The sequence below is a fragment of the Lepidochelys olivacea genome (genome assembly GCF_965140295.1).
Source record: "Lepidochelys olivacea isolate rLepOli2 genome assembly, chromosome: 1".
NCBI lineage: Eukaryota > Metazoa > Chordata > Testudines > Cheloniidae > Lepidochelys > Lepidochelys olivacea.
This window is the reverse complement of record NC_140411.1, coordinates 270449558-270477524: the sequence shown is the minus strand read 5'-3', so window position 1 is coordinate 270477524 and position 27967 is coordinate 270449558. Positions and strand designations below refer to the sequence as shown.

The window sequence follows — 27967 nt, the reverse complement described above, 5'->3', positions numbered from 1 at the left end:
CAGTAGAGCCTCATCAGTAGTTTTTTTAACCTCTACTCAGGCTAAATTTTCCTCTGCTTTCTTTTTCTTTTCTCTGAAACTACTTCAGTTTTTCTTCCTGCAATTGAGATTCTCAGAACTGAATATAACATAATATAGTGTGGTCTTGCGAGATTATTATGGAAAGGGGTTATTGCCCCTGAAGTGATGCCTGGGCACTTTCAGCATAAAATGGCATTACTTTTTTTGGTGTCATGTTGTATTGCAGGCTCATAGAACTTGTTGTCCACTCTCATGTTAATTGGGGGTGAATAATTGATTTTGGATTACTTTTTATCACGTACATTAATTTTGAATTTTTCCATGCTGAATTTCATTTTATTTCCTGCCTGTGTTTCTAAACTCTACTTTCTTTTCAAGAATTTCTCTTCTCTGCTGTTTACATACCAAGATGTGACATTGGGGAGATTTGATTAACATGCTGTCAAAATCTCTTTACCCCTTTCTCCTATCCCATGTTACTGATGAAAATGTCAAAAATAAGAGTACATATATAACTGATTTTTTGAGGTGCCCCCAGCTGCTGAGTCATCCCTCCAACATTTCATCCATCTTGCTCACTGTTCTGAGCCTTCATGTGCATTCCCACTGCTTTGAGCCCCTCATGCCTGTACCAGCTACATCCTCCTCCTTGCCACTCCATGTCCCTGTTAAATTTGACGGGCCCATGGAGCACTGGGAAAGTGGTGGGGCTGTGAGGAATGCCTGTAACACGTGGAATCAGGAAGGGGCAGGAGAGTGGAGATGGAACATTCTTACCCCAGATCTGGGCCTAATGTAGGGGAAAGAATCTTTATACATCCATCTGCAGCTTAGGAGGCTCAGAGATGTATGAAGTGGCCCATTCATCTCAATATGTTCTCAGTTAAATGAGAACACCCCAAGGGAATAAAGCCTAAAACAATAGCTCTAAGGTGTGCGAACTGTGCAATTCATGTCAGTGGGTGTTCCTATTCTTTTCTGAGCTTGTGATATGCAGCAAGCGTGCCCATTCTCAACTCCTCACTTTCGTCTCAGCACCATGGGCTTGGAACATGCGCTGAACAGGCCTGTTTTCAGCTTCCCATGCAGAGAAGCAGGACTTCTCCAGATCCTGGCTCACATGAGAAGTAAGGGAAATGAGGGCTGGGCACTCCAGTTCCATGCGCACACATGAGGGAAGAATGTGGGGCTCTCAGGCTCCATGTCACTCATGTCCTTGTTACCCATCTGTCTGGCCTGAGGCTTCCAACCCATCTCTTGTGACACGCGTCCCCATTTATCTCCCCATCCATCCCTGCACTCTCCCAGGCATAGAATCATAGACTTTAAGGTCAGAAGGGACCATTATGATCATCTACTCTGACCTCCTGCACAACGCAGGCCACAGAATCTCACCCACCCACTGCTGTAACAAACCCATAACCTATGTCTGAGCTACTGAAGTCCTCAAGTCGTGATTTAAAGACTTCAAGGTGCAGAGAATCCTCCAGCAAGTGACCCGTGCCCCATGCTGCAGAGGAAGGCAAAAACCCCCCAGTGCCTCTGCCAATCTGCCCTTGAGGAAAATTCCTTCCCGACCCCAAATATGGCAGTGAGCTAAACCCTGAGCATGTGGGCAAGACTCGCCAGCCAGACACCCAGGAAAGAATTCTATGTAGTATCTCAGATCCCATCCCATCACAGGCCATTGGGCATATTTACTGCTAATAGTCAAAGACCAATTAATTGCCAAAATTAGGCTTTCCCATCATACCATCTCCTCCAAAAACTTATCAAGCTTAGTTTTGAAGCCAGATATGTGTTTTACCCCCACTGCTCCCCTTGGAAGGCTCTTCCAGAACTTCACTCCTCTGATGGTTGGAAACCTTCGTCTAATTTCCAGTCTAAATTTCCAGTCCACACATGCATCCACATTCTCCCTCACTGTGCCAGTCCCCGGTCCCCTCATATTACCTAGGTCTGCATTAAAAATATTAAGAATCTAAGCACGTTACGAGTACCTCCTGTTTATGGGGGCTTGGGAGAGCCCTTGATCTTAAGCACATTCAGGTGGGTTCAGGAGACACTCCTAATCCTCCTTCATCTTCTCTCTAATCAGTGCTAATTGATTGATTAGTGCTGGTGCTCTACTGTAGTAATCTGCCAGATGGAAAAGTCACAACACACCCAGCAATCATTTTCACGCCTCTCTGTGGAAAGTATATAAATTATTAACTTTCTGTATATAGTTTGAACCCCTTCCAAATTAGCTGTGAAAATTAGGGCCCATTTTCCAGAAGTTTAAAAAAACAGTTACTCCCCATTTTTGGACCCAAAGGGGCAGTGTGTGCCATGCACTAACACGGGTTCTCAAACTGGGGTCAGGACCTGTCAGGGGGTCGCAAGGTTATTACATGGAGGGTCGCAAGCTGTCAGCCTCCACCCCAAACTACGCTTTGCCTCCAGCATTTATAATGGTGTTAAATATATTAAAAAGTGTTTTTAATTTATATGGGGGGGTCGCACTCAGAGGCTTGCGGTGTGAAAGCATTCACCAGTTAAAAAAAAGCCACTGCACTAACCCATCAAATCATGTCAGACCATGTCAGACCTAATTTACTTCTTTTATAAGGTTTCTGGCTTTGTGGATTGTGGGGAAGCTGTAGATGAGCTATATCTTGATTGTAGTAAGGTTTTTGACCCAGTCCCTCATGAATTCTCATAAGCAAACTTTCTCATAAGGAAAATATAGTCCAGAGATGAACTTATTATAAAGTTTGTTCGCAACTGGTTGAAAAACTGTACTCAAAGAACAATTAATGGTTGGTGTCAAACTGGGAGGAGGTATCTGCTTGGATCCCTCAGTATTCTGTCCTGGGTCCAGGATTATTCAATACTTTCATTAATGACTTGGATAATGGAGTGGAGCGTATGCTTATAAAACTAGTGGATAACCTCAAACTGGGCAGGGGGACGGGACGGGACATCAAGCACTTTGGAGGACTGGATTAGAATTCAAAATGACCTTGACAAATTGGTGAATTGGTCTGAAGTCAACAAGATGAAATTCAATTAAGACAAGTGCAGGATACTATAATTAAAAAGGAAATATCAAATGTACAACTACAAAATGGGGAATAATTGGCTAAGTGGTAGGACTGCTGAAAAGAATCTGGAATCATAGAATCATAGAATATCAGGGTTGGAAGGGACCACAGGAGGTCATCTAGTCCAACCCCCTGCTCAAAGCAGGACCAGTCCCCAATTTTTGCCCCAGATCCCTAAATGGCCCCCTCAAGGATTGAACTCACAACCCTGGGTTTAGCAGGCCAATGCTCAAACCACTGAGCTGAGGTTATAGTGGATCACTAACGAGTCAGTGTGATGGAGTTGCGAAAAAAAACTGATATTCCAGGGTGTATTAACAGGAGTCTTGTATGTCAGGGAGATAATTGTTGTGTTCTCCTCAGCACTGGGAGTTATCTCAGCTGGTGTACTGTGTCCAGTTCTGGGTGCCACACTTTAAGAAAGATGTGGGCGCACTGGAGAGAGTCCAGAGAAGAGCAATAAAAATGATAGGTCATATTTTCCAAACCTTTATGAGGAAGGGTTTAAAAAACTGGCATATTAAGACTGAGGGGGCAGTAACTGTCTTCAGATACGTTAAGGGTTGTTCACTGAAGGTAGAACAAGAAACAGCTGGTCTTAATCTGCAGCAAGGGAGATTTAGGTTAGATATTAGAAAGATCTTTAAGAACGACTTTGGACAAATGTAAACTTGGTCCTGCCTCAGTGCACAGGGGTGAACTAGAAGAAGTTTTGAGTTCCCTTCCAGCCCTACATTTCTATGATTCTGTAAATGTTGAATAACTGAGATCTGTTGGGGGACATCAGAATCACACCAGAGCCCTGGGTGTGTGTAAAAAACAGTTAAGAACTAGGACTGTCAAGTGATTAAAAAAATTGATTGCGATTAATCACACTGTTAAACAGTAGAATTCCATTTATTTAAATATTTTTGGGTGTGTTCTACGTTTTCAAATATATTCAATTATAACACAGAATACAAAGTGTACAGTGCTCACTTTATATTTTTGATTACAAATATTTGCACTGTAAAAAAAATAGTATTTTTCAGTTCACCTAATACAAGTACAGTAGTGCAATCTCTATCGCGAAAGTTGAATTTACAAATCTAGAATTATGTACAAAAAAACTGCATTCAAAAATGAAACAGCGTTAAACTTTAGCGCCTACAAGTTCATCAGTCCTACTTCTTGTTCAGCCAATTGCTCAGACAAACAAGTTTGTTTACATTTGCAGGAGATAATGCTGACTGCGTCTTGTTCACAGTGTCACGTGAAAGTGAGAGCCGGTGTTCTCATGGCATTGTTGTAGCTGATGTCACAAGATATTTACATGCCAGATGTGCTAAAGATTCATATGTCCCTTCATGCTTCAACCACCATTCCAGAAGACGTGTCCGTGCTGATGAGGAGTTCTGCTCAATAACAGTCCAAAGCAGTGCGGACCGACGCATGTTCATTTTCATTATCTGAGTCAGATGTCACCAGCAGAAGGTTGATTTTATTTTTTTGGTGGTTTGGGTTCTGTAGTTTCCGCATTGGAGTGGTGTTCTTCTAAGACTTCTGAAAACATGCTCCATATCTTGTCCCTCTCAGATTTTGGAAGGTACTTCAGATTCGTAAACCTTGGGTCAAGTGCTATAGCTATCTTTAGAAATCACACATTGGTACATTCTTTGTGTTTTGTCAGATCTACAGGGAAAGTGTTCTTAAAATGAACAACATGTCCTGAGTCATCATCCGGGACTGGTATAACATGAAATATATGGCAAAATGGAAGTAAAATAGAGCCAGAGACATACAATTCTCCCCCAAGGAGTTTAAATGTAATTAAGGCATTATTTTTTTAACGCACGTCATCGGCATGGAAGCATGACCTCTGGAATGGTGACCAAAGTATGAAAGGGCAAACAAATGTTTAGCATATCTGGCAGGTAAATACCTTGCAATGCCGGCTACAAAAGTCCCATGCGAGCACCTATTCTCGCTTTCAGGTGACATTGTAAATAAGAAGCGACAGTATTATCTCCTGTAAATGTAAACAAACTTGGTTGTCTTAGCGATTGGCTGAACAAGAAGTAGGACTGATTGGACTTGTAGGCTCTAAAGTTTTGCATTGTTTTGTTTTTTAGTGCAGTTATGTAACAAAAAAATCTACATTTATAAGCTGCACTTTCACAATAGAGAGATTGCGCTACAGTGCTTGTATGAGGTGAATTGAAAAATACTGTTTCTTTTGTTTATAATGTTTACAGTGCAAATATTTGTAATAAAAAATAATATAAAGTGAGCAGTGTACACTTTGGATTCTGTGTAATTCAGATCAATATATTTGAAAATGTAGAAAAACATCCAAAATATTTACTAAATTTCAATTGATATTCTATTGTTTAACAATGCAATTAATTTAATACTGCGAGTAATTGCAATTTTTAAAATCGTGATTAATTTTTTATGTTAATTGTGTGAGTTAACTGCAGTTAACTGACAGCCCTATTAAGAACCCATTGATTTTTGTAAAATACTATTTTTTGTGGGGAAGGGTTGTATGTCAGGACCACTTCTCAAATGATCCCAAATTTGGACCACTAACACTACCCAGCATCCCGTAAGGCAAAGCAAATATCAAGACAATCTGAGTAAGCATGGGATTTCAGAGAACTTAAGAGTTTTCCTTTAAACAAAAAATGCTTCTCAACCTTATGTATACTAAAGTTGGCATTCTGCTATAATAAAGTTCGACACTTTCTTTGAAATACTGACAAGATTCAGTTTGGAACTCGTAATACCAGTACATGAGAATACTGTAGTTCATATTCACATTTGTTGTATTTTGTGCGTTCTTTATGCCTTACATGTTCAATTTTAACTATAAATTTTGAAACTCTTATATAAAACTTTTAAGGCTTTTTGAAATCCACACGTTTTACAGAAAATTTGATTTCTACAATATTTATGCTATTTTAGCAGTAGTTCTAAATATGGTAAGCATAACATAGAGAAGTAGACTTTAGTATTTACTAAAGGACCATTTAAAAACAAATCAAACTACACAATTTCCTTACGTTGCTACGCCTGATTAAGGCAAAGTTGTAATGTCCTTTTTTCTTTCACTTTCTGGGAGAAGCAGATAATTAGGATAACTTGGGTCTCTGGGGGACATTAAACAGCTGCCCAGACCATATACCTTACTCACTGTTTTCTTAAATCCTCAGAACTAATAGACGAAATAAATTTCAATTGTATAAACTTAGAATAAGCAAGAGCAATCAAATCCTGGATGCCCTTTAGAGCATTTATGTATTCATATATAAAATGGAGTAGGGAGAAATTCTGTTTCTCTGATTTGTTCCAGCAAAAAGTCTTTTTATTTTCTCACTTATAGATCTGGTGTGTACTAGTAACCTAGTTTTTCTGTTAGGTTCCCATAATAAGGTATCGTTTGTGCACTTCATGTAAAGGGTGTTAATGTCTGTATTCTGATTTTGAGCTGTGGGCACCAAGTCCTTCACAATGAAATTAAGTCGTTTTGTCCAGCACATCCAGATCTTATGTTTTAAATGTTTGAATGTTTCGGTTTTTATGCTTGTTTTAACATTTAGAGCAGTTTCTGCTGAGTTATTGCCCATAGTTACTTAAATTATGGTTTTCAGTTTCTTCAGTTAGTCTTGTCCAGATACAGTGGAATGTTGTTTATCCAGCTCTCCATATTAACCAAATAGCCAGTGCACACAGGTCCAGTAATGCATGATCTCTACTGTTGCTGCAGCCTTGTACTTTCCCATTGTCCAGATTATCTAAATTTTTGATTCTGATCTGGCCCAGTTAGATCGGGATTTTGGTTCCATTAAAATTTCTTCTGTTTTAGCACCACAAATGATGTATTGTTTTGTGCATCCAGTTGCCTACTTTGAATCTGATGGGGCTGTGTGCTGGTTGGCTGATTCATTAACTGGGGAGGCTGAAACTGTGCTCCAAACAGTATAATTTCAATTTTTTTTACTCAGGGCTTTTCTTTATTAACTTAGAAACCAAGATTCAGACCAAAGAAAAAAAATTCTGTTTTTGCACCTCTGGTCTTGTTTTAGTGCTTGTATCAAAGTGCTTCGTAGTCCTTACGGCCCTTCTAGAGCTTCACAGCCTTTGCTAGCTGAGGATTCCTCCCCAGCCATCTCCTGCTTTCTGCTGGTGTCTTCCCCTCAGACCCTTGCCCTAAGGTTTGGAGCACCCCCTCCCCCCGACCTTTGGTGTCTAGTCTGCTCCACTGTGGAGGAGACAGGAATCCTTATGTGATTACCTGTAGGCACATGACTAGGAGCAAGCACATGACCTGCATCTACAGGGCCCAAGGGCTGTCACTGGTGCATGAGGATGAACGCATTTGCCCTGTTACATTAGCTTTTTGCCATTATTCTCGTGTCTGCATTTTCCATACCTATTAAATGTTGTCCTGTAGTTCTGACATTTAAGTTCATTTTGAGAGACTGAGTATGAGCTAACTAAAATGAATGAGAACCTTGAGTTTTCAAAACATATCCGAGAGAACTTTTCCTCCTTTTCCCCCCTTCAGTGATGCGCTCTCTCTCTCCAAAATACCTTTCTACAAAGAGCATCTTTGCTTTGTAAATAACATTACACAAAACGTTTAGAGCATCTGATCTGATTGGATAATGGAAAATAATCCAGATGGTAATTTAAGAGCATCCAGTATTCAACCACACAGTTTTTTGTCTGTATTCGGTAGACACAATCATATTGAAACTTTACCAGTATCAGTATCCTCTGGTTCCTATAAGGCCATTTCATTTCCCGAATCAGTGTGAAAGATGAAGAAAAGATCTAAACATTGCTAGAGTAAATAACTTGGGCTCCTTGTTTCCTTCGAGAGATAGGCCATCAGGTCCATATGGTCTTGTTCAACGTGCAGAACTGAATTTCTTAGATTTGTGCAGGATAACAAAATAAGCATAATGTCCTAATCGAATAGGACTGAGATCTGTGTCTCCATGTATTCTCACTGGTAATTCTTTCACCATGCTTTTGCAAGTTTTTAATAACCTGTGATTATGAGGTTTTGTAGTTCAATCATTGTTAGTTTTGTATTTTATATATTTGTTAGATATTGTGAAAGGTCTTGCTGTGACTCTAAGTATGAAAAGACTGTGGTTTAAAGACAAATTATATGACTTGTAAAACTGCCTGGGAATAATCCATAAAAGAATAGATTGTTTTATCAAGGCAAAGTGCCTTTTCTGGGGTTACTGAAGTATGTATTTCATATAGCATTGCTCACTTCTAAGAGATGCTTACCTTTCATATAATGTGAAATGTTTGTGTTTTTTTAATTCTAATTTTTGAAAAGCATTTGTAGTGGCTGTGCACAGCCAATGGCTATTACTAATATAGACTATAACAAGCACCATAGGTATGAATAGGAGTTCAATATGTCCTATAACCCTGAGACTTATTGTTACTGAATATATTGTGAGTATCAAGGTAAAGTCATTTGAATAAGGTATTTCACTTCAGTTCGTGGTATAAAAGAGTTTCCTAAAAGGGATTATTATTGTTAATCCAGTTAGAGTAGGAGGATGGAGGACTACTAGGTTTCCAGTGTAAACAGATTCTTTATGTCCATTGGAAGAACCAACCAGGCACACTTCATATATAGCTTTTGATTCACCTCTGTGGAGGTGAATGTTACCAGCCTTGGTCAGAGACATGCTCAAATTTATTGATAAAATGACCACTTGGTTCACCTAAGTTGTTTTTAGCATACTAGATAATACAAATAATAAGGTTTACCCAGAGCATATGAATTGATGGCCCAAGAGAAATGACCCTCCCACTCTCTAGGAATTAAATCTCTAGATACAGATTTACATACAGGCTGACGCAGAGAATACAGATTATAAAAGTTTGGACAACATTTCTAATTTATTAAGAAATGGCATCCTGTTTTATCATTTGTTGAGTTGTGAAATATAGCCAAGTATTGAAGAATCAATAAATAAGTATTTTGGTCAATTTTCTCTAGCCTTTATATATGACTATTTGTAAAAGCTATTTTAGTGATGCATCTCTTTTGTACCTAAAACAATCTGCTATTGAAGAGGAGCAAGGCTTGCTAAACTAGAAATAGTTCCTTTACATAGTTTGCTTTCAGCAAATCTACTCTTGAATTGCACTCCTATTTTTTATTTAGATATTCTAAAATCCAAGTGCTGATCTGGCATTTCTGGCTTAAGCAGTTAGCTATAACTTAAATCTGCTTTGAACTAGATAAAGTACATGTCAGAACATTTCCCATAACAGGTAATTATTTTCATTTTATACATGAAGAAGCAAGATTATTTCTTGATCATAGGTCTTCTCGTGCTTCCAGTGAAGTCAATGAGTTTTTTCCTTTGATTTCCTTGGGAGCAGGAACATCTCCCATATTGTAGCAACCTATAATATGGTATTTAAAGAAATGCTGTCAATTCAAATGTTTTCTAGTTGAGTAATCAAAAAATAATTTGGTTGCCTGATAGAGCACCATTTAAAGGGCATATACAGATTTTTTTTTAATTTAAATTAATTTTATAAGATTCTTTCTGCTGTTGTTGATATGGCTCTCTTCCCAGGGGGATAATGCATGTGCCGCGGAATAAGTGTGCTGTCTATGTGCCTACCTGCTGATGCTTCAGTTTGTTTAATCTTTGCCACTGTTATTGTTAAAACACTCCTGGAGAGCTTGTGGTGAAGAGTGCATGTGAGCTCTTCTCAGAGCTGTGCATGGGAGTGATGTCCTCATGCTAGTGTGTGCAATAAGAACAACAACTGAATATTAGCAAAATAGGGAAACTGATGTGATATGCAGTGTTGCCAAATGCATACAGCAAACTGAAAAAAAGAATATTCTCTAATCTAGGTACAGAATTTTGTTATGAAAATATGATTTTCAAGCTGACTCTGACTCTTTAAGCGTGATTTTGCACTTTTATTCTTAACCCTTGCTGTTAGATACTTTTTCAAAAATTTATTTTGGACTGGGTTTTCTTATTGCGACCTAGAATGTATGTTTTGTGTGTGGAGAGTTAACTAATAGAGCAAAACAGGCTAATTGAAGTTAGGGGGGGAAATCTACCAGATGATGAATTTTTTTTTGTTTGATTTAACAGTGGCTTTGTTTTTAAGTTTTAAACTTGGCTTTTGTTAGTTCTGTCTGAAGACTTTTATCTTTACTTTCAAGGCACTTGGATTTTGAAATAACTAAGTTATGGAGTTTTGAAAACAGCATGTCTGGCATCCTAAATACATTGTTTTCCCTGAATTTCAGGAAGACGTGGCAAAATGGATTTCTCTGAGCTTTTGTACATACATTAATTTGCATGCAGGCTGGAACAATTTTTTTGAGGTTGAAGCTTTGTAAAACTAATTTGAAAATTTGTGACTGCAATTTTAGATTAAAGTGTATAATGAATTAAATTTTATAAATGCTGGTAGGGTATCTTAATTTAATGTTACAAAATTGATATAAATAACCAAAATATTGAAAATGAAGGCCCTGATCCTGGGGGAAGAAAACACAAGCAGATATGTAACTTGACTCAAATAACCCATTACTTCAATGGGACTACTTGTGCTTAAAGTTAAGTGTGTGCATAAATGCTTGCAGGATTAGGAACTAAAATTATATTTTTACTACTTTTGTCTTAGTATCCCAGTCTTTAGCACTTCAGAACAAAATTGCTTCAGTGTTAACAGTGAAAAGTTAAACATTCAATACATTAACAAAGTTTACTGTGCATTTATACAGATAGGCCCAAATTTTCAAGAATAAGAGCTGAAAGGCAGGCTCCTGCCAGTAAGTGTGAGAGAGTGATTTTTCAGCAGCACCTAAGTTACTTAGCAGTACAAATCCCGTTGACTTCAAACTGCAAATTCTTATGGGGGAATAGAGCCTGGCAGAAGCATTGCAGTGTTCTTGACTTGTAAAAGAAGTTCAGTATATCAGAAGATGGTCTTACTTGCTAGGATTTTTGCTTTATCAATGTTGTGTTCACATTATTCTCATAGTAATGATGTTAATGTGGTTCTGCACTTGTCTTTTCAACATAGATGAGGCTTTTAAGTGTAGGAAAAACTTTATTACATATAAACAAGTTAAGAAGATCCACCTTTACTTTCTTCCCATTTTATAGTCTTAAATTGCTGAAGGACTAGCAACAAAAATAAGTAGATTTTTAATTAAAACCCAGTAATTTAAAATATTTTTAAAAAAATGTTTATCCTTCCTGTTTGACCTCACGGGCATTCAGATGGGGAGAATTTCATACCTGACTAAATATCCAGATCACTTATATGGCCTTTACAGAGTTTTGAACTTGGAGCACCTGTTAGTATGCTTTGTTTGCCACATTAACAGTATCTTGACAGGTCACTTGCACAGCAATTAAAGCTAATTGTATAACAGATTTTATATAACTCATTAAGTATTGTTTGTATTATAATAGAGTCTAGAGGTCCCTTTCCCAAAGAGCTTATAGTTTTAAGTAGACAGTATAGACAAAGGATTGGAGGGGATGCAGCAGCAGCACAGAGAGGTGAAATGACTTGCTCAAGCAGGCTTGTGGCCCATCTGATTAGAACCCTAGTATCCTGACTGAGTCCAGTGCACTGTCCCCTAGAGCATGAAAGATCCCAATTAGATACGCAAGCAACTGTTAAATTTTTGTTCCATTTCTTTGAAAGACATTTGATAATGCTTCATATGATGATTGGGTTTTTTTGTGGGTTCTTATATTGCACTCATTGCTGTGATACTTATGCATCTGTGGATAAAAAGGAAACAACAAAAAGCTGCTAATGCAGCATTAAATTGAGAATCTAGTAGAATGTCTGAAAAGTTGCCAGACCACACTTAACTTGTCCATTTGCATTTTGACACTTCAGTAGAATCATTACTAATTACAAAATGCTGGGCAGTGGTCCTGCTTGACAAATAGAGTAAGAATATCAATCAAGTAACTTTAGCATTCGTTACACACACAGTACATAGCATTTTTGTATTGTTGCACATGTAACAAAGGACCATATATGCATACACATAAATGGATAGTTACTGTTGCTGTGGGAACCTTATTTTCACTCAGGTCAGGAAATTGTCTTCATTGCAGAAGTAGCAATTGCTAGGCTAGATTCTCTCTTGTGCTGAGATTCTTCATGGCACAAGAGAGGGCACTATCAGCAGTCACAGCTTCCTGATTCTGTGGCTGGCCCACCCCAAAGTGAGCCAGCTGAAGCATCACTTCTGCTGCTCTAATTTACACCGTCTGAGTAGGGATCATATGCTAGCTGAAAATCAGTGATGCGCAGGTGTACTTCTTTCCATCTCCGCACCAGGGTGGACAGTTGGCTGTGGAGCCAGCCCTCGCATCTTATTGCCACTAAGAGCTACTTTCTGCTAGGGGACTTCCTGTCCATGGTGACACATCTCTAAATTTTTCTGTCATGACAGCATTGCCCAGCTTAAAGAAGAACTCCAGTGTTTTACTACTCGCAAAAAGAAAAGGAGTTCTTGTGGCACCTTAGAGACTAACCAGTTTATTTGAGCATAAGCTTTCGTGAGCTAGAGCTCACTTCATCGGATGCATTCAGTGGAAAATACAGTGAGGAGATTTATATACGCACAGAACATGAAAAAATGGGTGTTTATCATGCACACTGTAAGGAGAGTGATCACTTAAGATGAGCTATTACCAGCAGGAGAGGATGCGGGGGGGGGGGGGGAGAAAACCCTTTGTAGTGATAATCAAGGTGGGCCATTTCCAGCAGTTAACAAGAATGTCTGAGGAACAGTGGGGGGGAATAAACAAGGGGAAATAGTTTTACTTTGTGTAATGACTCAACCACTCCCAGTCTCTATTGAAGCCTAAGTTAATTGTATCCAATTTGCAAATTAGTTCCAATTCAGCAGTCTCTCGTTGGAGTCTGTTTCTGAAGTCTTTTTGTTGAAGAATAGCCACTTTTCGGTCAGAAATCGAGTGACCAGAGAGATTGAAGTGTTCTCCGACTGGTTTATGAATGTTATAATTCTTGACATCTGATTTGTGTCCATTTATTCTTTTACATAGAGACTGTCCAGTTTGACCAATGTACATGGCAGAGGGGCATTGCTGGCATATGATGGCATATATCACATTGGTAGATGTGCAGGTGAATGAGCCTCTGATAGTGTGGCTGATGTGATTAGGCCCTATGATGGTGTCCCCTGAATAGATATGTGGACACAGTTGGCAACGGACTTTGTTGCAAGGATAGGTTCCTGGGTTAGTGGTTCTGTTGTGTGGTGTGGTGTTGATGGTGAATATTTGCTTCAGGTTGGGGGGCTGTCTGTAGGCAAGGACTGGCCTGTCTCCCAAGATTTGTGAGAGCGATGGGTTGTCCTTCAGGATAGGTTGTAGATCCTTGATGATGCGTTGGAGAGGTTTTAATTGGGGGCTGAAGGTGATGGCTAGTGGCGTTCTGTTATTTTCTTTGTTGGGCCTGTCCTGTAGTAGGTGACTTTTGGGTACTCTTCTGGATCTGTCAGTCTGTTTCTTCACTTCAGCAGGTGGGTATTGTAGTTGTAAGAATGCTTGATAGAGATCTTGTAGGTGTTTGTCTCTGTCTGAGGGGTTGGAGCAAATGCGGTTGTATCGTAGAGCTTGGCTGTAGACAATGGATCGTGTGTGTGGTCTGGGTGAAAGCAGGAGGCATGCAGGTAGGAATAGCAGTCAGTAGGTTTCTGGTGTAGGGTGGTGTTTATGTGACCATCGCTTATTAGCACCGTAGTGTCCAGGAAGTGGATCTCTTGTGTGGACTGGACCAGGCTGAGGTTGATGGTGGGATGGAAATTGTTGAAATCATGGTGAAATTCCTCAAGGGCTTCTTTTCCATGGGTCCAGATGATGAAGATGTCATCAATATAGCGCAAGTAGAGTAGGGGCATTAGGGGACGAGAACTGAGGAAGCGTTGTTCTAAGTCAGCCATAAAAATGTTGGCATACTGTGGGGCCATGCGGGTACCCATAACAGTGCCGCTGATTTGAAGGTATACATTGTCCCCAAATGTGAAATAGTTATGGGTGAGGACAAAGTCACAAAGTTCAGCCACCAGGTTTGCCGTGATGTTATCGGGGATAGTGTTCCTGGTGGCTTGTAGTCCATCTTTGTGTGGAATGTTGGTGTAGAGGGCTTCTACATCCATAGTAACCAGGATGGTGTTTTCAGGAAGATCACCGATGGATTGTAGTTTCCTCAGGAAGTCAGTGGTGTCTCGAAGATAGCTGGGAGTGCTGGTAGCATAGGGCCTGAGGAGGGAGGGATAGTCTCTTCTGTTCTATATACGTCAATGAAAAGCAAGGAAATACTGTGGAAATGTCACTGTGTTAGTCGGTGGATTTGAATTTGGTAGAGGTAGTCAAGACCCTGTGAGGCAGGAAGCTTGATTTATTTATTTATTAGCTGAAAAAAAAAACTTCAGAGATTTCTTTGTACTCAGAGCTGTTTTTTTCCTCTGATGTATTTAAAAACTCGTTACTGGGGAGAAGGTGTAGGTAGGTGCATTTCATTGGCAGATAAGTTTCAGGACCTGTGGTTGTAAACAGCACTCCCCATTCCCATTGACTGTTTCTCTGGCTTTTTCTTTTACCTACAGACTCCCCCTCCCTCTCTTTTGGAGGGGTTCCATCCCAGGACGGAATAGGATGAGATGTTGTTGAAAGTGCTGTCTTTTCAATAGCATAAAACTGAAGTCCAAACTACTTGTCTATTGAAAGACCCCGTAGTGATATTTGTAAGAATCAGGGTGTTCTGGCTAACTTCCAGTTGTAATAATTGCAGTGTGAATTTATATAGGGTTTTAGCTCGCGAAAGCTTATGCTCAAATAAATTTGTTAGTCTCTAAGGTGCCACAAGTCCTCCTGTTCTTTTTGCAGATACGGACTATGACACGGCTGCTACTCTGAAATATAGACAGTTTCTGTAGCTGCAGTATTTTTCTTCACTTCCTTTCTTGAACTGTTGTGTGACTCTGCTGTGTCCCACCCCCGAGCTGGCTGTTACAGTAATGGGAGAAGTAATACCTAAATTTCTGATGAATGATATCGTGCTGGCTGAGCCTACCAGATGAGGAGGTGGTGATGGGTTGGGGTAAGCAGACTGAGGAGATGACTTAGGTAATAGCCCTTTTGAGGGAGTACATTTGCCACCAGTCATCAGAGTTTGCAAGTTCTGGCTAAACATCAGACCTCAGCTTCTACTAGATGTTTATAGTTCAGCAGTAACCAGGCTGGCTTTTCACCATCTGTAATGGGGCAGAAGACTGCAACTTTACTTTCAGAAGGAGTCCTTACAAACTGTTACTCATGTCTTTCTAGCCTCAAGATTAGACTGTTGTAGTGCATTCTACATGGAGCTACGGCTTAAAACCATTTAAGGACTGAAGCTAATGGAGAACGTAGCACCTTACTCATTGAGTGGAGCATGTTGCTGAGAGCACATGGCTCTGAGATCTGCACTGGGTTTATTTGAGTCTCTGGATAGAATTTAAGATGTTGATCATGACGTGTAAAGCTCTAAATGGTCTCTGACCTGCCAGTCTAAAAGATGTCACAAAAACTGTTTATTTCATGGAGTTTGGGGGAAAGTTGAGCATAAGTTCCTGGGAGACTAAAGGGGGGTTGATTTACTGGCTGACTGAGTTAATTCATTATTTGGATATGATTTTTTTCACTGCTGGATGATCATATAGGATTGTAAGTCTAATTAATTGTTTGGGTGCCTAGAGATTTTTTTTTAGTGGGCCTCCTGTAGTCTTTAAAACAAAAATAAGTATCTTTCATACCCCAAAGGGACATTGAGAGTTAATTATTAAGTGACTGTGTAAGCATTTTGCAATCCTCAGATCAGAGTTCTAATAAATACTGTGGTGATGACTGGTGGTGGTTTTAATTTTAACACTTGTACATCATGTTTACTTTAAAGGCGAACTGCTGCTTGGAGAACTACAAGCGATGAAAAGAAAGCACTAGATCAAGCCAGTGAAGAGATTTGGAATGATTTTCGGGAGGCTGCTGAGGCACACAGACAAGTGAGGAAATATGTTATGAGCTGGATCAAACCTGGAATGACAATGATAGAAATCTGGTGAGGATAAAGACATTTTTCTTGAAAGACACTATTATAAAAACTACATTTTGTAGCCAGGGGGTTGTCAAAATGTCTCACTTAATTTGATTGCACTTTGTATGCTCTGAGTTAAGGGTACTTTTTGGTGGGTTCTTTCAATGTCTCCCATTTATTCCTTTCATTTCCTCTTGTCTATAGAGTCCATCAGCACCATTTCTTTAGTCAGTGGAGTTCTTAGTATTGAGTTCCCATACTAACTTGACCATTGTGTTTATCTGTTTCTCACTTTAGCACCTGAGTTGTATGTTTTTTCGGTTCTGTGCCTCTGCTGTTCTTGTACAGAAAACTTCCTCAGGGTGCCAGGAGAAGCAGCATGTGACTCGGATAGTGTCACAAGCATCTCTTCCCAGTTCCTGCCAGCATTTCCAGTAAAATACTGTGTGTAGGAGCAGCATAGGTGCAGTCTACTGTTAGGAATGGGAAAAGAGGCACAAAGCTAGCATGTATACACATACCCCCCACAGCACTATCTTTCCTGCATATTACTGCTTCCTCACTAGCATCGTTTTCATTCTGGTCATGCTTCTGCTGGAAAAGCAAGTGCGCAATCCTCCTTCTGTGACATTCTCACCTGGGAGCTCAGAAATTAAAACTTTTGATTGTCAGGGTTAATGTTAAAAAGAAATAATTATCCAGGTAATCTTTCTTCTGAGTCTTTGGTATTTGATACTGGGATGTGGGATAAACTACAGTGATGTGAGTCATGGTTTACACCAGAGGGCTGGGATTACATGAGGGCTTGCACTGATGTAGCTGTATCACTGTAGCTAAACCAGTGGCTAAGAAAACCAGTGTTGGCAAGGCCCAAGAAAATATACATAATGCAACAAGCTTTAATTTTACCCCCTTAGCTATTAATATATGGAAATAGTATATTATTTTTTGATTGAATTACCTTTTTTGAGTAGTTGGAAAATCTGTTTGATCACATTACTAAACAGTTCTGAGACTATAAAGTCTCTGTGCTATAAGTAACTGTACTAAAATAAATCAGTTTCATTTGCCCAGAATTTATATTGTGAATATTGTGTCCCTGACTAGTTAAATATATTTTGCAAAGTATATTCTTTCAAATTTGAGTAAAAACATTAGGAAAACAAATAAATATGGTCAAACACAGGACTGAATTAAACAGTCTCAAAACAGATTAGAATAAAATAAGGAACTAAATCATTACTAACTGGGCTTACTTTTCGGCTCTGTACCTTTTCCTGATTGTATGTTACAAATAAAATGAAATTAAATGTTTAGGCTAATGCTTTTCTTTGTCTTGTATGTTCTCACATTTGTAAACAAGTGCTTTAAAATTAACTGTCTTAGTACATTGTGTGATTTTAATAGAAACATCTCTCTTTTCCTAGTGAAAAACTCGAAGACTGCTCACGTAAGCTGATAAAAGAAAATGGTTTAAATGCAGGTCTTGCATTTCCCACTGGGTGTTCTCTGAATAACTGTGCAGCCCACTACACTCCCAATGCTGGAGATCCTACAGTATTGCAATATGATGATATTTGCAAAATAGACTTTGGAACACACATTAGTGGTTGGTTTTTTCCTTATGATTCCTTATGATATTGTTGGATTGTTTCATTGGATGGAAACATTGTACGAATCTAATTTCTTGTTCTGATTTCAGGTCATATTATTGACTGTGCTTTTACTGTTACATTCAATCCAAAATATGATAGACTATTACAAGCAGTAAAAGATGCTACTAATACTGGTATAAAGGTAAACTAATTATGAAAATTAATTTTTACTGGGTTCTGAAATTTAAACACAAGCTAAATCCCTCATAATAGATTTTCAAACTTTTCTCTGTTTATCTCTTATTTTCAGTGTGCTGGAATAGATGTTCGTCTCTGTGATGTTGGTGAAGCCATCCAAGAAGTTATGGAGTCCTATGAGGTCGAAATTGATGGCAAAACATATCAAGGCAAGCTCTCTCCTTTAGAGTATGTAGAAATAGCTATCCCGGGAGTGTTTGTACAAATCCTACTTTATTCCTAGCTGTTGAAGTGATCTTTGCTCGTGGTAGTATAAGTGTGTGTTACAAGTAACTTGCATTATACATACTCATATGATCACTTTCCTCAACTGTATCCTAAAGGAACTTTTCCCTGAATGATTGAGAACTCACTGTTTATACTCAACAAACACTGTCAAAAGCACCACATCTGGCATTTACTGTACTCAGACGTGAAAAGTGAGAACAGCCTTTCATAATTCTTGTTTGCAAAATACATAGTAAATAAATATCTACTGGTTAGAATTATTAAGTAGTTTCCTTAAGGCCTGAATTATGACACTCATAGTAATAAGCCATTACTCCATATATACAATAAGCTGGGATCTTGCCTGGCTGAAATTTGTACAAGAACAGAGTGATTTTCTGTTGTTCCTTCTGCAATATGTATGGGTCTTTCAGTTCGCTTCCAGTACTCCATGTGTGGGCTAATATCACTGGCATTGAAGGGTTAAACATCCTTTAGTGACTTACCTAATTATTTATATTTTACTTTGTTTTCTGTAATAGTGAAACCAATTCGCAATCTGAATGGACATTCAATTGGGCCATATAGGATACATGCTGGAAAAACTGTGCCCATTGTGAAGGGAGGAGAAGCAACAAGAATGGAGGTACACTGAGAGATCTTAAGTATTTAACTCTCTTCCACTTAGTTTTCTTTTGGTAACTTTTTCTAAATATGTCATCTCTTGCATTGTCCAAGTGTGTAGTATTTGTGCCCACATGGAAAATAATGGAATTGACCTTGCTATGCATAGTACAGTTTTTGTGAAATATTGAACATCATTTTGGAGCTTGGCATTTCGTCTTCATGACTCCACTATTCCAGCTACCAGTCACTTTTCTGAAATTAAAGTTCTGGGATCTTGTAATAAAATGGACTTACGTTAGTTAAAATTGTGAATACATATACTTAAGTAATACTGTTAGAATATTGTAGTTTTCAGAAGGAAAACAAGAGCCAGGAATTCTAAAGTTAGAGGATGAACTTAAAATAAGAATTTGGACATTTGGAGTACGGAAGTACGGTGGATCCAGTAGATTAGGCTGTCCAGTTTCTAGTGGAATTTTGATTATAAGGTAAAGTTGTTTTTGGAATGTGCATGGAAGATAAGAAATACAGCACAAGTGTTCCTTGTTGTTGAAGTGTGTATGAGAAGGGAAGTGTTATTGTGTGCATTGGTGACCCCTGAGATGTGCTTAGTAAATCTGTATTTGTGGTGAGGGTGAAGGTTTGTGCTTCATATCAGGATTTCAGAAGAGGTCATTGCAGTGTGGTGACTGGGTATAAAAAAGGTTCCTTTATGGTAAAGATGAGGAGCATTAATATTATGTCGTCTAAGGTTGATTGGGGAACCTTAACTATAAACTAACAGACTTTGTTCTTATTGGTCATTTAACTTTATGTATTTACAAAATTAATCCTTTCAGTGAATTTTTGCATGGGAATTATTTCTGTAGTATTATAGCTGTTCATGATGCCTTGCAAACAGAGCTGGACATGTTGCTTTTAGTTGAAAAGTTTGCAGTCTAATTTTGACAGATTCAAAACAGTTAGGCATGTTTGTAAACTGTAATCGGAGGTAAGTGTTAGCTAGGTTTGGCAGAAAGATGGGTTTTAAGAAGCATTTTGAAGGACAGGTTGCACAAGTTAAGGAAAGTTGTTCCAAGCACAGAGGTAATAAGTATATTACATTAGGTGCCAAGCGCATCCAGTTGCAATTTTGATCTGCATCTAATTTTTAAATGGAATAACAGGATCAGAAAGCAAGGGCTTGTTTAGAAGATTGGTACTGGGATAAGGAGCCTTTAATTTTATTTCTAGGTCCCTGCTTCTAATCCAGTCATGGTCAGTAGTGATCAGGTGACTTACTATTGACAGATGTTTAGTGGCCTATGAGAAATTACTTGGGTCAGTCATGACATGTTCTCATCACAAAAAGCACCAGTGCAATTGTTATCTATACTGACTTTCTTGTTAGCAGTGTAAGAAAGAGGGCAAGGATTTAACTGTCATCTTACCACTACAGATGATCCCTGCAGAAAAGGAGTAAGGAATATTTCCATGACCAGCCTAACGTTAATTAAAGAGTTATTGAAACATAGTTTACTTTAAATATTTCAGAGTTTTGAGGGTGCTATTTAGTGAAAGAACCAATCCATGTTTAATTCCTTGTAATGTACGTTTGCCTGCTGTTCATATTTTGCTAGACTTAAACTGTTAATTATACAAGAAGTTTCAACGTTTGACTATTGATTTACTTTTCATGTATTTACATAATGTTCACTTGTCTTTTTTTTTTTTTCTTTTAGGAAGGTGAAATATATGCTATAGAAACCTTTGGTAGCACAGGAAAGGGTGTTGTTCATGATGACATGGAATGTTCTCATTATATGAAAAATTTTGATGTTGGGCACGTGCCAATAAGGTTAGATCTGGTTTTGAAGCCCTTTTTACTGCACTGGAGGAAGCTGTCACTTTTTTTCGTTAGGGCTGGGGTACAGCAAAGCCTCTTAACTAATATCAGATCTTTCAAGGGACTTGAAAAGACTAATGTAAATGATGCTCTTTTATGACCTGCGCTGTAATATGTACGTGTATATGTGTAAAAAGAAAAGGAGGACTTGTGGCACCTTAGAGACTAACAAATTCATTTGAGCATAAGCTTTTGTGAGCTACAGCTCACTTCATTGGATGCATGTAGCTCACAGAAGCTTATGCTCAAATGAATTTGTTAGTCTCTAAGGTGCCACAAGTCCTCCTTTTCTTTTTGCGGACACAGATTAACACGGCTGCTACTCTGAAACCTGTGTATATGTGTGTGTACTAGACTCTGTTCACACACACAGGATGACACAGTTCTTACCTCAGAGCTTGAAAATAGCAAAAAAAAAAAAAATCAGTAAAGGTGATGCCCTCTAAATGTAGTCTATATTCCTATCATAACATACATGCATGAGAGAATAAATATTTTTTGTAACTTCACAATTCCCCCTTCTCTCTACCCCAGATGCTTTTCTTGTTTCCTTCCGGGAGCTTCTGTGACTTATGGTTCAGTAGCACAAGCAAATCTCTTTTTGGGAACAGAGCTGGTTAAACTGTTAGTGTCGTCATCTGCTGAGGATGCTGGGATGTTTGAGTATTTAAAAATTAACAACTCAGAACAGTGCATTGACATAAAATGAAGTGCTCCAATAATTTAGGCTAATTTCCAGATTTCACTGGGATTGCATTACGTGGCATTTTTAGAAATGAAACAGATAAGTATTTTTGAAGCACAGGTAATCAGAGTAAGACACACAATATAGCAAGTAACAGTATGGTACACTAGATGCACAGCACTGTTTCCAGGTCTTTTTACTGCATCCACAACATTTAGAAGTAAGTGTCCGTGTGTTTTGTGTGTATATATGTAAAATACATTATATGCTTTTTTGTATTAACATTAAGGTTGCAAAAGGAAAAGCTCATGTCTGTAAATACTTAAGTTTTGAAGTTGTACACTTCTTAGCTGTCTTGACAAAACAAAAATGGAAGATTATACATATTTTGCACATTTGTTACAGATTTTACAAATCATTTGACTTTCAGAAGTGAAAGTGATATTTACCGGTGTCAAAGCTTAATCCCAAAGTAGTTTAGTAAATTAGAAGCTTCAGGACGATAGACTTGGAATACTTGTCGTTTACAAAGTGAATAATTCTGTTGACAGTTCCTTACTTGAAAAAAAAAATAAACTCTTATGCTTAATTATGTTGGCATGTAAATGAGCCTAATTAGGTTTTGAAGTTATCCTTTTCATCTCGCTCTCCGGAATTGAGGCGAGCTTGCTAGGCATGAGTTCAAACCTTTTCTCCTCTGTTTTGCAAACCTGAGCCAATAGGGCAGCAGCATTTTTGGTTTGTTTTGAAAGCTGTATTTTTCAGTGGAAAAATAAAGTTTTAACTTTTCTCCTTGAACAGAACCTTAGGTGATGTGAAAAAGACATCAAAATCACTGGCTTTGCATTTGTGTAACACCCCCACATTTATCTTTTTACATGGCTTTTATTTCTGTATTAAATGCTTTCTTGGTGGTACCTTTTTTTTTCTTCGCAGTTAATTCAGTGCATTCTTTCTTCTAGGCTTCCAAGAGCAAAACATTTGCTAAATGTTATCAATGAAAACTTTGGCACTCTTGCCTTCTGCCGCAGATGGCTAGATCGTCTGGGAGAAAGTAAATATCTAATGGCTCTGAAGAACCTGTGTGACTTGGGGATAGTGGATCCATATCCTCCCTTATGCGACATTAAAGGCTCATATACCGCCCAGTTTGAGCATACCATATTATTGCGCCCAACATGCAAAGAAGTTGTCAGCAGAGGAGATGACTATTAAACTCAGTGTCACCTCAACACCTTTATACTCTAGGCTTTGTTGAAACACGTTATACCAGAATTAATTTGCAACATATTGTCTGTTTTAACAGTGGACCGATGTAATACTTTCCATGTTTGGAAAGAAAGGAATTTAATCAAAGGCAAGTCTTCTAATGTAACTAACCAAGGAAAAAGCTTTCATGCCTCTAGAAATATTTGAGAAGGTTACGTATATTTTTTTCTGTTCAGGGAAATATGTGCTATAAAGCTCAGTTTTTAGTTTGGAATGAGTTATCAATTTTGTTTTGAACATTTATGGTGATAAATGCTTTTCAAATATTTATATTACCATATTCCTACTTGAATGCTTTGAATGATTACACCTGACTTCTGCGCCTAAGGTCTCTATGGTATTGCCTTTTAAATTTCCTGGAATCCGTTTTGTAAAAAATAGACAAATTTTCAGATCTTAAAAACATATATACTTTTTAAAAGTCTGGTTATGACTCTGGGTAGGAGTCTGCTGGGGAACTGCTCTATTAAATAATAATAAAAAATATCCAGTTGCCATTTATTGTCTTGAAACTGGGCCTGTCCTACCATTTATGTGAAACTTGACAATCGATCATTTATTTAACAGTAGTATCTATGCTGGGAGCCAGGTCAAGGTGTATAGTGTATGACAGTGCCAGCCGTTCGGGGGTTTTTTGTCGTTGAGCATGTCACTCTCCAGTCTTGAGTTTTTCTGTATTGGAACATGCTAGCAGGTACATTCTGACTGACTCCTTTGTTTTGTTTTCAGTAGGGAGGCACATCTGATATGCCTTCTTAAGCTAAATGCTTCACTTTATACAATCACTGGGCTTGCTGCCAACCTTTAATAGTAAAATGTCACTTCAGATTCTTTGGTACCTGAAAGCCCCTTTTATAACATTAAATATTCGCTCATCTTCATTTCCTGCCTCTTCAAAACACAGACTATAAAGACTTAGGGACAGTAGTGAGGATGAAAACATTAGCTATAGTCTGTAATTGAATCCTCTTCCAGATGAGCAAACTGAATTGGAGTACTTGACACTTTCTTGGTATAACAGGCATCATTCTCTCTCTGCTACAATAACTAGCTGAATCTCATTCATGTTTATTTTACTAAAACATGAGTATTTTTAGGGCTTGGACTGCAGTAGGCATAACATCACTGCCTACTTATGTGGTTCAATGTTAAAATTCTGCATAAAGTTACTGGTAACCAATATGCCAGCTTGTATAGTAGTCAGCATGAGTGCCTTAAACATACCTGCTTTGGAAAAACAGAACTCTTAACGAAGATATGAAGATGACTGGTCTCTGGTTTATTTCAAAAACTTTTTATTTTTTTAATTTAGAAATACTACATATTTTGTTAGCTCTTCCGTTTTGGATTAAAGGGAGCTGTGTATTGATCTCCCAGGACTCTGATAGATGAGCTACAGCTCTCTTGGTCCCCGGTTTTGAGGGAGGGGAGCAAAAGATGGCAAAATGTCTAAAGTCAAAAAGAAACTAGGTCCACAAAATCATCTCTGACTTTTCCATACTTTATATTTGTTGCTTATAGAAAGGGTGAAATAAACTCATTTATTTAATTCATGTTTATCTGTTTCCACTTTGGAGTCTATGTATCCTGTGAAGTATTTCCAGCTAATGGGCAGCAACATCTGCATGTGTCTGTGAACTTAAAATCACAAAATGGCATTATGCTGGCTAATGCTGTCCATACTGTACTGAGTACCTTGCAGTAGTGAAAATTGGCATTTAAAAGAATCTGTGGGATGGATGGGGTTGTTGGGCAGCTAAATTGTGATTTTTAAATGTATTGGCAGGACCAGAGATGGTGCCATAGACTTTTAGCCTTTGTACTAGTAACGTACCAGCAGTGGATAGCTAGCTTTATTGCTTTATTTGGGGAAAGGGTTGGGGCTGAAAGGCTTTGCCAGGTCTGCACTATAAACTTACCTCAGTAAAATTATGTCACTCGGGCATAAAAAATCCACACCCCTGACCGATGCAGTTATGCTGACCTGACGCCCCCAGTGTGGACTGCTGTCTTGACAGGAGGGCTTCTCCCGTCAACATAGCCACCGCCTCTCATGCCGACGGGAGAAGCTCCCACTGGCATACTGGTGTCTTCACTGAAGGGCAACAGTGGCACAGCACCAGTGCAGCTGCTCCACTGTCATGTTTTAAGTGTAGATCTGCCTTTTGATTTTCCTTATACCGTTCTCGTCAATTAATTTTCTGCTTGAGACTCTGCAGGCAGCCTTATGGCTTCTGGTTGTGGTTCTGTAAGTGACATCATTCTTTTTTTCTGTAGCTTCTCTAATGGATCATTTCCAGAGCAATTAAAAGCATATGAAAATAACTTTGAAATCTTACTGGGTAGGTAGTTTTCCCCCATTTCTTGTCCCAACACCCAAACCACATGAGGAGGGATGCAGGACACAGCTGTGCCCCTGTTGGGCAGATATGGCTGCTTTTTGTTGTTGTGGCACCCTGGCTTTTTGAGCTGCATACTTCAACCAGCAGTAGTGTTGCTGAGACAGTAGGGCATGGGAGAGAAAACTGATCGCATTTTGCAGAATTAAAATTAGTTTGATAGTCTCCTTGGCCCAGAACACAAGCATGGCCCACTGCATTATGTGAGTTTCTACCACAACTGTGATGAAAGTGGATGTTAGCACTACTGTGCATCCTATAGCAAGGAGCTGGCACTAAAACTGGCAAGGCACTTCCTGTTTTATTAGGCAGTGTTGCCTGGGAAACATGGCAGGCACAAGGATTATAGAGGGCTTGGAGGCTTGAGTAGAATGCTTCCTGTTTAAACACGTTTTGGAACCATAGAACTGCTGGGTGCAAACTGTGTATAATTAGCAGGACATAATTACACAGAAAGTTGTCTTTTGAAGGCCTTGCATATACTGTTTGGTAGTTTTCTGTGCACTTCACAGAATACACAAAGACAGCTCTTGACCAAAAGAGCTTACAGTCTGAAGGCTAGAGTCTGTCACCAGGTTGAATAGTCCTTATTTTGGGCGTATTCCTATTGAAACCAGTGGGATACTTGCAGATACCCAAGGTACTGCTCAACTTGAGTAAGAATGGTGAATTCTGACCCTTTCAAAGAGTCCATAGTTGATCTAAAATTTCCTTGGAGACTTGCAGGTCGCATGTCAGCCTTGTGTCACATAAAATTTCAGCTCTTGCTAAGGGCTGTCACCCTGATATCTCTATTGGGAAGCAGGGGGCCACTTTTTTTAAAATAACTTTGTACTCAGTATACTCAAAGAGCAGTAGTAAATGTCACACTTCTCTTTACTGCAGATTATATTGCTTGATGCTTAATGTAGCAGTTTTAGCACTCTGGCTTCCCTGAGCCTGAGATATGTAGCAACCTGACCCATACTGTAGCATGTATCTTAAGTGAATATATTTTAGGCATGGGATAGTGCCTCTTAAAAAAAGATTAAACTTCAAAGTGCAGTAACCGCAGAGTGGTTAGTTCTTTAGCAGAACAGCAGTTCTTCACTATAAATCTTCAACTTGATCTTGTAGCACTACCTCCAGTATGGAAAACTCTTCAAAATCCAAGAGAGGTACAAAAACAAAGTTTAAAAGAGTTAAGAGAAACTTTTTAATGCTGTGATTTGTAAACATTACTGGAATTCTTTAGTCTGGTTTGTACAGGTGGTGGTTGGAGTTAGAGAAACTCTGCCAAACCCTAGTTGCTTCAGATATTTTTTGTATGTGAGGAAAAACCACCTAGGTTATCTTTATGGTTAATCAAAGTTTGTCATGGCTTTTGCAATTTAAAAATGTCATTGCTACTCAGTATTTTGTGGAGCATCTTTTAGCTTTCCTTAAAAATGAAAAGTGCTCTCTTCCTGTAACAAGATAGTGCTTCTGCAGAATGTTCATTTTCTTCATGTGTAAATGTGTTGAGTGAAGACAGGTGAGAGATAAAACCATGTGATTTAGGAATGCATAACCTACTTTAGGCAAGGCCTGATACTGCTTTTATAAGACTTTTCTTCAGTATTCTATTATGGATTATTCCTACATGAATTTGAGGCACTTTTTTGTTTGTTTTATAAATTGAAATGTTTCAGTACATTTTTAAAAGTAAAAACACTTCATTCACTTGAAAAAGTGTGCTGTGATTTTTTTTTTTTTTAGGATTTTTGCAGCTAAAATTGTGACTTTTTGCCATGACAAACCAGCAGCCTTAAGATTCAAGGTAAAAGGTAACCAAGTAGATTTTGTACAGTGCTGGCACATTTGACAATTCTGCAAGGCTCCAGTCATTCAGAAAAGAACAGATTTTCAAGTTGACATTGTGTGCAAAAGTAATTTCTAAAATCAGTTTCTAAGATACATTGTGCTAAATCAGTGAGTAGACCAGCCCTTTACACTTGTCTCCCCACGAATATAGGAGGCAGTTCAGACTTATCCAAACAGTTCTGGGGCTTGGCCACACCCAAGATGAATACCTCCCAATTAGTACTGTAACACTAAATTCTTATTAAAATAACTAAAAAGCTTCTGCAAGTAACTTTAGTTAGCTTTAACTGTATACCTAAATCTACGTAGCCCAGCACTTACATGGCACTTGTTATGGGACTACCTCCCTTTGCTTTATATAAGAAACCAAAAAGACAAAGATTTTTTCAGGGGAGTTGATCACTACAAAAGTCTGTCCCTGAATGGCCATTAGGAAAGAAAAAATTTCCATTCTGGATCCTAAAGCCTCGCTCAGCACACCATGGTTGAGATGTACTGAGCAGTAAGTGTTATCCCTCCCCTAAAACTAGTAGTAGTCTATTTTGGGAGTACTTGGAATATCATTTTGCAAAAGGATGTTACTGTTGAGAATTGAAGGTCATGCCTGTACTGATTTACAAAGTTGTTGATGAATGAGCAGGTGGCAGCTTTGCAGACTTCCTGTGTGGCTATATGTCTCTTCTGCCCAAGTTGTTGCCATGGAATTGAAGGATTCAGATTCTTTCAGGCTCCACAGTATTTAAGATGGAAGGAGACACACTGTTAAAAAATGAAGTGGCAAATTCTGTATGTTTGTTTAATTGTTATCCTTGACTTTAGATTATTCATCCTCTTCCTTGGGCTGGATTTCAGTCATGGACACAACTTTCCTCCCTGGGGAAAGAACATCTGCTACTTTGATCGGGTTGTATTGTGATCCAAAAGCAAGAGTTCCTCATCCTTAAGGGAGAAACTAAGCAGAAGTC

General features: G+C 38.6%; 1 protein-coding gene across 1 annotated transcript in view; it reads left to right on the top strand.

Moving 5' to 3' along the window:
• Positions 1-24314, top strand: part of METAP2 (methionyl aminopeptidase 2) — a 37106-nt gene extending 12792 nt beyond the window's left edge. Inside the window, exons 5-11 of the mRNA XM_084626690.1 lie at positions 16098-16259; positions 17663-17844; positions 17938-18032; positions 18141-18237; positions 18838-18941; positions 20644-20759; positions 22455-24314. Of these exons, the coding sequence (XP_084482816.1) occupies positions 16098-16259; positions 17663-17844; positions 17938-18032; positions 18141-18237; positions 18838-18941; positions 20644-20759; positions 22455-22707 (1009 nt within the window). The 3' untranslated portion in view covers positions 22708-24314. The remainder of the gene's footprint in view (positions 1-16097; positions 16260-17662; positions 17845-17937; positions 18033-18140; positions 18238-18837; positions 18942-20643; positions 20760-22454) is intronic.
• The last annotated feature ends 3653 nt before the right edge of the window (positions 24315-27967 follow it).